This window comes from Hirundo rustica, chromosome Z (assembly GCF_015227805.2).
Source record: "Hirundo rustica isolate bHirRus1 chromosome Z, bHirRus1.pri.v3, whole genome shotgun sequence".
In the NCBI taxonomy this organism is placed as follows: Eukaryota; Metazoa; Chordata; class Aves; order Passeriformes; family Hirundinidae; genus Hirundo; species Hirundo rustica.
Genome location: NC_053488.1, coordinates 85,790,563 through 85,802,390, shown reverse-complemented (window position 1 = coordinate 85,802,390; position 11,828 = coordinate 85,790,563). Strand labels below are relative to the sequence as shown.

The 11,828-nt window shown below is 50.5% G+C and overlaps 1 protein-coding gene across 1 annotated transcript; it reads right to left on the bottom strand.

The window, feature by feature from the left end:
* Positions 1-10,540: 10,540 nt before the first annotated feature.
* On the bottom strand, positions 10,541-11,518 carry GPR174 (G protein-coupled receptor 174). The gene has a single exon (XM_040090503.1). It carries the CDS (start codon positions 11,516-11,518, stop codon positions 10,541-10,543), a length of 978 nt encoding a protein of 325 aa, XP_039946437.1.
* Between the last annotated feature and the right edge of the window lie 310 nt (positions 11,519-11,828).

The following is an 11,828-nucleotide window of genomic DNA, read 5'->3' as shown; positions in this document are numbered from 1 at the left end:
CTTTGGTGTTTGTGTTGTGTTTGGTGCTCAGAGGTGAGGGGGGTGATGCTGTGGGCCTGGGGCAGTGTGCATTCCTCTTCCCTTGCCCCTCTTAGGTTTGTGAGCTTGTGAAGCTGAATTCCTCTTCCTGCTGCTGTGGGAATGCTTTGTGGTGCCAAGCAAGCTCGAGGAACAGAGGGAAGAACAGAGGGCTCTCTCCAAACAGGATCCCCCAGGGGCAGCTCGGGGGCTGTTCACTGCAAGGGCAGGGTGTATTTACAATTCATTTCAATATTGCCGGTGATGGGGCTGTGATTGAAGGTTTGCCTGTCCCAGGGTGCTCGTGGGTGTTAATGAGGGGCTGTGCAGAGGTTAATGAGCCCTCAGCTCTGACCCTGAGCTTTCCTGGAAGCTCAGACAGGAGAGTCCTGCCCTGAGAGTGCTGGGGCTCAGAGCTAAAGTGCTGCTGAACCCTTGTGGCTTTCCTGGAAAGTGCCTGGGATTGTGAAGCTGGAAGAGAAACAGTGGCGAGGGAGAGGTGCCCGTAGGAGTTGCTGCTCTCTCATTGCTCAGGAAACTGCAGGAGAAAGGAGAACACAGGAATTTTAGCACAGGAGCTAACACAGCTCTTCTCCCATGGATGTGTCCCAAAACCAGAGCTTTGGCTCTAAAATAGAGTGTCAGGAGAGTGTTTCAGTAAATTGAAGAATGCAGTGAAATAAAATGCCGTAGGAAGCTCCAATTCCTGTCATTGTGAGCCAGGTTCCCTTCACTCACAGATGTTACTGGGTGAAGCAGCTGCACTGGGAGGTTTTTCCTCCAGACTTTGTGTCCTCAGATAAGGGATGGTTTCCTGCTCCTCTGGATTGGCCGGGGGGGGATAACCAGGATGGGTTCTTTTGGTAGCCTTGAGTGGAAGAACTTGGAGATGTGTTGGTTGTGGAGAGCAAGAAGCACCTGCTTGTAGCGTAGAGGTCTGATTTTACGGAAAATAAAACCCAGGAGTTGTTTTTTCCAGCTCAGCATGTCCATGCAGTGGATGCACCTCCAGCCAGGAATGCTGGACCTGCTTCCACACGGGCTGGAACACTTTTCTGTACCTTTGGAACAAAGCGAAGGCAGTTCCCAGGCAGGGAGCCAGGCACAGGAGGAACAGATTGTTCTGACCTGCTCTGAGGTGAGCAGGGAGCTGGGTTTGGCCCCACGTGTGCTCTGCTGGCCTTGTGGTCTTTCCCTAAGCGTTTTAGGCTGGGGCTGGGTGCCCAAGCTAAAATACTGGAATTTTAATGTATTCCTGGGATCTTCTAATGCTGTGTTTGGCTTTGAGGGGCTCCTATGTTCAGCTGGGCTGTAGAAGCAGGAAGGAGCGCGAGTTGAAGGAGTCCTTTGCACCAGTAGATGGCACAGGCAGCAAACACTTGGGTGTAAAGTGTGTGTACCTGGTAAAAACTTGGTGTGCTCACCCATCAGAAAGTTTTTCAGCTATTTTACCAAAAATTTAACCTGAAAATGGTTTGATCATAGCTTCATCCAGCTGGTGCTCAGTGTCTTTGCTTAGTTTTTATCTGTAGTAAGGGACGTTTTTGTAGTAGAACTAAGCTGTGTAAAACCCGGTTAATGTCTGAGTAGAGCTGTAGTGCAGACATGGGTGTGGTGAGTAGTGACACTGCCGGGATGCAAATGCAAACTCAATTACTGTAAGAGCTTCGTTTACGTCTGTGTTTACTGCAAAAGCATCCTGTGGGCTTTGGGCAGCTTCCTTGGGGGAGCTGGCACGTTCATTTTCTGACCCTATACATTCAAAATTAGTTGTAAATTTTAAACACCTTTATCAATGTGAAGCTGGCAATGCAGTGCCTTGGATATTTCCTCTTCCAGCATTGTATGTGAGTTTGTTTTGGGGTTTTTTTTAATCAGAAAAACGTGAGAAAATTATTAAGAGCACAGTTAATTTTGGTTCTCAGAGGAGATGCTGTTGCCCTTTGCAGAACCTGCTGCTCTGTGTGACCGCTGGGATGTGGGTGGCTGTGGTGACAAACTCTTCCATTAGAGTATGTGATGGTCTAAATTAGAACTTGAGTTTCCCCCAGGCTTACTGTTCATAAAAATCAATAAAAATTGAACTTCTTCACATATATAAATATCTCATGATGAAGATTTGGGGAAGAAAAAATAGGGATAGGGTGGAGAACATTTGAAAGACACCCTGAGGCCTCAGGCTGGTATGAAAAGGAGATTTAGCACCTCAGACTTGATAAACTGCTTGTCTAAACCAGGTTTTTCTGGCAGTAAGCTCAGCTCTGTGCAGGGCCCGTTGCAAAACAGCTGTGCTTGATGTGGCAGTGAGAAACTGTCACCTCCTGCCCCAGCAGCACTCCCAGGGTCTGTGCAGGGGCCTGGGGGACAAAGAGCTGCTGGGCCTCCAGCAAGCCTGAGCTAGCTCCTGTGGCTTTGTTAGTTCTTGGAAAAATCCCCAGAATCCAGCGGAATCTGGGGTGAGTGATTGGCTGAAATCTCAGCACTGAGCATCCTGGACCTGAAGAGAGCCTGTGTCCCAGAATTCCAAGATGTTTGGGTTGGAAGGGACCTTAAAACTGATCCCATTCCATCCCCTCCAACAGGCAGGGACACCTTCCACTAGCCCAGGTTGCTCCAAGCCTCATCCAACCCTGCCTTGGACACTGCCAGGTGTGGGGCAGTCACGGCTTTTCTGGACCCTGTGCCAGGGGAGAATTTCTTCTGTATATCCGAATTTCCCATTTTTCAGCATGAAAGATGGGAAATTTGGATATCTCCTTTGTCCTGTCACTGCACTTCCTGATGAACCTTCCCTCTCCAGCTTCCTTGCAGCCCCTTCAGACGCTGGAAGGTCTCTTCTTCCAGAGCCTTCTCCAGGCAGAACAGCCCCGGCTCTCCCAGCCTGTCTCCACAGGGGAGGTGCTGCAGCCCCTTAACAACTTGGCCTCCTGGGGACTCATTCCAACAGCACCATGTCCTTCTGATCTTGGGGGCACCAGCACGGGACACAGCACTGCAGGTGGGGTGCAGCCCCCAAACAAATGGGGTGCAGCCCCCAAAACCTCCACTTTGTGGCTGAATTTTCCCCCCTGGGAGGGCTGAGCTCCAGGTCAGGCTTGGAAGGATTAAAGCTGCTTTGCCTGTCCTAATTCCAGGCCGGGTGGGGGATGGCTCTGCTGCCAGCTGTGGCACCGAGCCCAAACGCCAGCACTGATTGAAGCTTCCAGGCTGCCACCAAAATAATTACAATATGGATAATTACAGTAACATTATTGCATTAACATTATTTCTTCATTAAGAGTATATATTTGTGATATTACCTAGGCAATGGGATGGGTGTATTTCCTGTCTTGAGAGTAATTAGAGCCTCTCCACCTACCACTCCACCTCCCAAGGAAATTATTTCTTACAGTTCAACTACTCTGTTTACTTAAATGTATTTCTCTCTCTTTTTGTGCTGTGACAGCCCTGAGTTCCACCTGAGAGTGGATCTCCTGCCTGCAGACTCATTCTCAGTGTGGATTGTGGTTCGCGTCTTGCAGAAACGTTTGGGGTCTCCTGAGTTGTTCCGTTTTAGGGCTTGTTGATGTTCGGAGCTGATGTGGATTAAATCCGTGGGTGGACACCTGATTCTGGAACAAGGAACTTCCTTTCCCACAGACTTAATCCCTTGCTGGTCTGGAACCCCGTGCTTTTATTCTGGAATGAGAGTGTCAGCGTGTGGGATTCATCAGGAATGGATCTGTGGATGGAGGAGGTTTAGATGGGATATTTGGAAGAAATCCTTCCCTGTGAGGGTGAGGAGGCCCTGACTCGGGGTGCCCAGAGAAGCTGTGGCTGCTCCTGGATCCCTGGAAATGTTCCAGGCCAGGCTGGATGGATCTTGGAGAAACCTGGGATAGTGGAAGGTGTCCCTGCCTGTGGCAGGGGGTAGAATGAAATCACCTTCCTACTCAAGCCATTCCAGGGTTCTGTGGGTAAACCTACATCTTCCACCTGATGCCCCAAAATCCCTTGAGAGGGAAGGGCAGTGGAGGGTGTTTGGTTCTGTGGGGTGATGATCTCAGTGGTCACTTGGTCATAAGTAATTCATTCTCTCAGATTCTCTGCCTTTGGTGGTCATAGCTTTTGTTATCTCATGTTCTCAGCCCTTTGCACTAATTAATCCTGAACTTATTATTTTTTTTTTTTTTAATCAGAGTGATGTAGAAGCCCCACTTCAAACCACCTTCCCTTACCAGAGTGCATTGTCACTCAGCCTGAAGCTGGAAGCAGTTACATCTTTGCCTCCTCATCTCATGACCAAAAAAATCCCCAGAAAGGCGGGAGGATCAGACTTTCACACACCCCAAGGCTGACACTTCCGACGCTTCCGTGGTGAGCGGGGCTGCTGCCGCCGCTCCCCGCCTGTGAGCAGCGCCGGGGGGGCACAGGAAGGACTCTGTGCTTATCAGATCCATCTGTGCCTCACCGTGAGCTGCCTTTCTTCCCCTGGAGAGGAGCCCTGCTACTCCTCTCACCACTCCTGTGCCGTCACAGGGCGCTGCTGGGCCCCTGGAGGATGCTCCAAAGGCACGGCTCCTCTCCCTGCCCGTATCCAAGGGTTTGCCGCGGTGAGGCTGCTCTGATGGAGGTGGCTGAGCACAGCTTGCTCCAGGATTGCTTCCTGCTGGGGCATTTCTCAGGCCCCGTTTTCCCCCTGGATCAAGACACTTGATTCAGGGAAAACCATATTTGTGGCTGTCTGAGGAAAAAGTGAGCTCCAGATCTTCACAGCCTTTAGAATCCCAGAATGGTTTGGGTTGGAAGGAAGCTTAAAGCCCATGGAGTTCAAACCCCCTGCCAGTTCACCCCCACTAGACCCGGTCCCTAGACCAGAAACACTTTGTGTTTCTCCAATAAATATCCCATTTGCAGATATATTGGACAACACGTGCATTTATCCTTTTGCAGACACATATATCCCCGTATTTGTTGTTTCTCGGTGGAGCTGATGGTTTCCTTCCACAAAACCCTTCAATCTGCTTTCTCCATATAATTTCATTTTCTTGGGGTTTTTTTTGTGTTTTCATTTATATTTTCTTTGAAAAAACCAACCAAAACCCTCTTGTGCTTGGAGGCAAGATGTGTCCTCGCTGCAGAGCTGGGACCTGCAGCAGAGCACGGTGATGATTTGAACCAGATCTCACCAGGGATTTGAAGTCCCAATAGAGACTCTTGGGCTGGGGCAGACGAGCCCAGAGGGAGAAATTTTGAAGGTGAAGGAACTCAAGGAGCAGCATGACACCAATGTGGGCAGTTCTTTTTGGGTTTGGTGCTGCTTCAGGGTTTTTAGGCTGTTAAGCGGGACCAGGCTGGGCTGTGGGCTTTGATGGTTTGTGTTGATTCACTTAAATAAGAATCTTCTCATTCAAACAGAACCTCACAGCTCTCTGAGTTTCAGCTTCTGTTTCACTCAGGTGTCCTGGGAACTTTCTCTGGAGCTGTGCAGGCGTTTGTGTGACCACAGGGAGTTACACTGCCCTTAAATATCCAGAGTCCTGCGACTGTGGATTTGTCCCAGATAATGGCACTGGTCACAGGACTGGTGATCTGGCAGCACGTCAGGGAAACAAGTCAGCCAAAACAAGAGCTTGGATGGGTTAAATTCTTTAAAATAAGTTTTCCACTTGGGACTTGTGGGAATACAAGTGGGGAGACAAAGCTGGACGCTGTGGGTGGTAAAAGCCGTGACCTTCCATGAGCTGGAGCTTCACCAAGATATTCCCTTTTCACAGCTCTGTTGGGCCCCTGGGAAAATGGGAGATGAGTTAAGAGAGCAGTTCCTTCTCACAATTCCTTATGGCACTCGGTGACATCATTCTGTTCATCCTGCCTTTGCTGCTTGCTTGGACTTTTCATTTTCTTCCCTGAATTCAGGGAGGAAAAAAGTGGGAGTAGAAGGAAACTTGAGCAAAATGGTGTCGAAAATTATTATCTTGATGATTGGAGCTCAAACCTCGTGGTGACCGTGGAGGAACCTGACCTCCAAGGAGGTTCATTCTCCCCGTCCCTTTGACCTCATGGTGGCACCTCTGGCTAGCCCAGAGCAAACACGGGCCCTGATGGGGTTGGTGTGACCTAAGAGGGAGGAGCAGAGCTGAAAGCAGGAACCAGAACCAGGTCTTCCCTCTGAGACAACGACATTACTACATTGTATCTCTATTATTTTGTTATCATGGCTTTACATAACCAAATCTGTTTTTTCTAAATCAGATTTTTTTTTTGTCACAGCTGCAGATCAGATTCTCAGAGTTTATCTCCCCAAAGGCTGCAGTTCCTCGGCCTTGACTTTAATTGGCAGCATGAGCCAGGCTCTGCCCTGATGGATCCAGCTTATTTTTGGTCATGATGTTTATCAAAACGTCTCTGACAAGACTTTAGCTTTTTATTTTTGTGTTGGATGGGGTGGGCTCGTATTTGGGTCACTCTCTGGAGGTTGGTTTTAATTATTGAGGTCTGAGGAACAGAGTCCAGCAGTGCCAGGGGTGCTCCCTGTGTGCATTTACACCCCGTGAGCTGGGGCTGAGGCTCATTTTTAACAGCAAAGCGAAAAAGGAAGTAAAAAGTGCAGTAAAATGTGTCAAAGCCGCCTCAACCCCAGCAGGAAAATCTAACGAGTTACAGAGAAGTGGGGACTCTGCTCAGGATGTTGAGCAGCTGTGCGACAAAACAGCAAATGAAACAGCGCTGGTAAAAGAAAAGATGTGTGAGAGGACAAAAATTCTGCTTTGGTGAGAGAAGCTGTACATCAGCCCTTTTCATGGCAGAAAGAGATTCTGGGATTCCGAAGATCCCCGGGATATCTCATGGTGGTGGCAGAGGATGAGGAGGGCGCTGGAAACGTTGGAGGACACGCGGCCCTGCTCGCAGCTCGGGGGCGGGAGGTGGCTGGGAGTTCTGAGCATTGTGAGATGTCACCTGTCACTGCTGGGGCACAAATCCTGCAGCAGAGGAGGAGAGGGCAGGAGGGAGGGACACCCAAAGGTGCCGTCATGGGATGGCTCAAAGTGATGCCTTGGGAAGGCTGGCCTGGAACAGAGACTGGGCGGAGCTGGAGAATAGAGATTTATTGAGAGGCCTTTAGGGTACACCTTGGGCAGGACAAGAGCCTGACCAGGGCTGCACCCAAGATGGACCAAGAATGGTCACAAAATGGACACAAAATGGTCACAGAAGGGACACAAAATGGTCACAAAATGGAGACAGAATGGACACAAAATGGATGACCGGTCACGAGGTCTCACATTTTTATGTTTTGGTCCATTTGCACATTGGGGTTTAATTGTCCAATTCCAGCTCCAGGCTGTGAGGTCCCATCCTTCTTGTTCCTCCCTCCAGCCACCCTTGTTTGTGCTTTTGGGCCTGAAAGTTGTCCTTGGTGTGCAGCAGGGAAAGGATTTGTTTTGTGTCGCTGCTGTGTGCAGAGAGCTGAGTGACCCTGAGTGTGAGCCCAGAGCTGCACCTGGGCAGCGCAGAACATGGAATACATGGAAGCTGAAACTTAAGGCATCAAAAGCAGCATTGACGTGGAACTAAAACAGGGAAATCGTCAGCACCAGGCCTCAGGGGTTGTTGGGGGCCTGGGTTGGTGGCCAAGCAGGGGGGCAGGTTCTGATCCCATCTTGCCGGGAAGGGAAGGGAAGGGAAGGGAAGGGAAGGGAAGGGAAGGGAAGGGAAGGGAAGGGAAGGGAAGGGAAGGGAAGGGAAGGGAAGGAAGGGAAGGGAAGGGAAGGGAAGGGAAGGGAAGGGAAGGGAAGGGAAGGGAAGGGAAGGGAAGGGAAGGGAAGGGAAGGGAAGGGAAGGGAAGGGAAGGGGGGCTGTGTGCTCCCACTGCTGTGCCAGCTGCCACGTGTGAGGGCAGCTCTGAGTCTCGGCATGCACAGGAAAAGCCCCGAGGCAGCCGCTGGGTCTGTTCTCAGGGAAGAGGCGGTGTCCGGCGGGGATGAGAGGTTGTGCAGACGCTGCTGGGCTGGGAGCACGGGGCAGGCGATGGGAGCGGGGCAGGGCTGCAGCAGAGCCCGAACTCCGCTTCGCCCTGACCCTGCCACCTCGCCCGCCTTGTGCCACGTGTGAGTAAGGCTCCCAAAGTGCTCGCTGCTCATTCCGAGCAGCCCAAGCTCCCCAAGCGTCCGCCAAACCACCCCCGAGGCTGCACTCTTGCCACGACGGCTTTCCTTTGGCCCAGCAGGAATTAAACCCTGATTCTGTGCCCAAAAACCACTTTTCGCTTCAGGTCAGAGCGAGCCTGGTGAGGGCACTGGCAGAGACCTCGCTGCTTTGGCTGCTCAGTGACAACAACGCCCTGGGGAGGGCTGCAGCCAGAGGAAAACCCTTCCTGCAGAATAAAGGGGATGTTCTGGGGGCTTGGGGGTTTTTGTTCTCGGTTACGTTCTCGTTAATATCCCCATTCCGTTGCTGCAAACCAGATTATTCAGATTATTTTAGAGATTCACAGAATATTCTCAGCTAGGAGGGACTCCTGAGGGTCACTGAGTCCAGCTGGCGGATCCCGAGGCACTAAAAATACAGGGGCACGGCGAAAACACCCACGGCACAAAAATCCACCTCCTAAGGAGGATGTTCCTAAATCTAAGGAACATCTGGGTTCTGCAGTCGTTGGTGGCAGCATCCCCAGGGCCTGGTGGCACCTCAGTGCAGGCCCAGCAGAGGTGTCCCCCGAATTCACCTCGTGTCACCAACCCCGACCATGGCACCAGCTTCCTGCAGAAAGAGATAATTAACACTCATCCGAATAAACCCCGTCACGTGGGATTTTCTGGGTGGAAAACTTCAGCTGCTTGAGGTTTCTGTCGCTGAACAATTTCTGAACTTCTGACAGCACTGTATGTAATAACTTTTTCCCCCTCAGGAGCTAAAAGTGACTCTGGGGAGGGGATTGGACAGGGCCACAGAAAGGACAGGGAGGGCCTCGATTCCTGCAGCTGGAGGAATTCCCCTTATCCTGGGAAACCTGTCCCTTGACTTTTCTCCCCAGTGCTAGAAGAGGAGTAAAATAATTTCAGAGAAACATCTAAAATGTTCTGCGGATGCTCAAGAGGCATCAAATCCAGGTGCTTCCACGTGTTTGTGTGTATTGGTGATGCAGGGGGGAGAAGGAGCCGAGAATTACATTTGAAAAACAGTTTTAGAAATAATTGTTTTATTATATGCAACAGGAAATATAAAAATAAATAATTTTTTTTTTTTTTCACTGTGATTGTGCTTTGTGGTTTCCATGAATTATCAGTGCTTGCTCAGCCATCATGCACTGGCTCAGATTCCTGTCGGAGAGAGATGGTGGAGTTTTCTTTTGTTATATGAAAAAGGTTTTGAAAAGAAAACCAACTTCTTGTGTTCTGACGCTCTCTGGGCTTCACATCATTTTCCTACAATGTGTATGTCTCTTATATAAATTATAAAACAACACTTGCATAAATAAAAAATGATACTGTCACAGTACGTTATGCTTCCAAATGTAACGTTTCTAATGTTCACATAAAAACAACATTTTACAAGAAGGTGCAAATGAAATACCAAAGCCAAGCCCAAAGTCTTGTGGTTTGAATTTAAAGCAAATAGTATTAAAAAAATATCCCCATTTGAGCCTTTCTTTAAAATCTATGGCACCTTTGACTTTGCTTCCAGGGAGTTCCCACTACAGCAAACTTTGGAAAGGTTTGGATCCTCTGTTTGAATCCTGCTGCTGTTAATGAGGCTGTGGGTCAGTGAAAGGGAAATAATTTGCCCCACTTTTGGTGAAAAGAGGACCTGAAAGCCTTGATGGACACCTGGCTTGCATAAATACCCTCCAGGCACAACCCCACGGTTCAAGACCCAAGGCAAGGCTCTAGCCCTTGTCTTTGCACCCAGAGGTGGGAACCGACGGCAGAAAAATAGTGTGTGGAAGCTTCACTGTCTGTGTGATTTGGGGTGATGGCATTTGCTACACCCCCAAATGAGCCTTCATTAAGCATTTAAATGGGAAGTCCCTTTCTTCTTTCTGCTCCTCACTCCGTGCTCAGCGTGGCTGGAGCAGGCTCTGGGCACTCTATGGAGAATCAGTCTGAATTCCTTTGTGCTTCAGAAGCAGAGAATGTTGTGGCATCCAGTAGTTCTTAGGATCGAATTCTTTCTGCACAGCAAGACCCCAGAATCTCTGCTGTTTCTTGCTGACCAGGACACGTCTGGGTGATGCCACGTGTGACAGTGGGGCATGGTGTCACCCCTCCCATGGGCCCATGACCTCCGGCTGCCCAGCTGAGGAATGGGAATGCTCCCGTTTATATTCAGTGAAAATTTGCACCTGAAGTATTAAATCAACGCATTTTTGGCCGTGTTTGCGGGTGTTTTGGGGAGGGGTTGTTTGTTTATTCCAACCTTCACCAGAAGCAGAAGTTTGAGTTGTTGTTCTCAGTGTCCTGAGGGGAAAAAAAATATTGTGGCAAAGGCCAAAATTTAATGAATATTGGAAGTGCTGGCAGCTCTTTGGGAAGGGGCAGCTCTAGTATTCCGTGGTGTCCTCCCCAAGCACATCCCTGGAGTGCTTCCTGCCGTAGCTGAGGTGCTGGAGCTGGATGCTGTCCTGCAGATCCTGCCTGGAGAGGCGTCTCCTGAACTCGTCCGTGGTGAAGTAGTAGATGATGGGATCCACGCAGGAGTTGAGGCTGGCGAGGCACAAAGCCACGGCGTGGAACACCGAGATCTGCACGCAGCCCTCCTGGATCTGCCTGGTTTTCACGAAGAAATCCAGCGGGAAGCTGATGTGGTAAGGTGCAAAGCAAATCAAGAACACCAGGGCGCAGGTGAGGATCATCTTTAAAGCCTTCTTCTTCTCACCCAGGTCCCGGGAAGCAGAGTGCTTCTCTTTTAGTGATAGGATTGTCTTCCAGGAGCAGTACAGGATGATGAGCAGGGGCGTCACGAACCCCACCAGCTCCCCTATGGTCATCAGCGTGATGGAGGTGGGGAGGTCGGGTTTCTTGATGGGAAGATCCACAAAACAGGCGTTTTTATCATCCTGGTGCTGCATCCTGAGGAGCGGGAAGGGCAGGCAGCCCACACAGACCACGACCCAGCCCACAATGCTGATGTAGACATCGCAGACCCGCCTGCAGTCGCTGAATTTGAAGGGGTGCATGAGGAACAGGTACCTCCTCACGCTGATGCACACCAAGAAGTAGATGCTGGCGTACATATTAACGTACTTCAGGTAGAAGCAGAGCATGCAGAGACCTCCTCCGAACTCCCACGTGCCCGTCAGGTAGTAAAAAATCCTCAGGGGCAAGGACAGCACCTGTGATAAGTCAGCAATGGCTAAGTTGATCATGAATATCACGGCCCTTTTAGTCTCTTTCATGTAGCCGTAGAAGACCCACAAGGCCAGGGTGTTCCCGATGAGCCCAGGGATCAGGATCACCGTGTAGGTGACGGCGTAGTAGGGCTTGAGGTCTGGCTCGCTGCAGTTGGAGCTGTTGCTCATGGTTGTGCTCCGGCTCCGTGCTCAGCCCTGGCATCGTAACACGTCCATCCCGCCCGTCCTGCAGCCAGGGTGGTCCCAGGATCCGAAGGGAGCAGTCCAGCCCTGGAATCCGTGTGGGAGGCTCCGGTCACCGGCTCATCACGGGCAGTTTTGGCATGGGGGGAGTTAATTCCAGTCCGGCCCTTCTCATGCTCTTGGTCAGGGCTGGCTGGGGTCACCTGCAGGATGGGCAGGAGGGATCCAGACCGGGAAAAGCATCGCTGTGTGCGCAGGTGGACAATTCCTCACCGGAGCTGTGTCTCTGTCACCT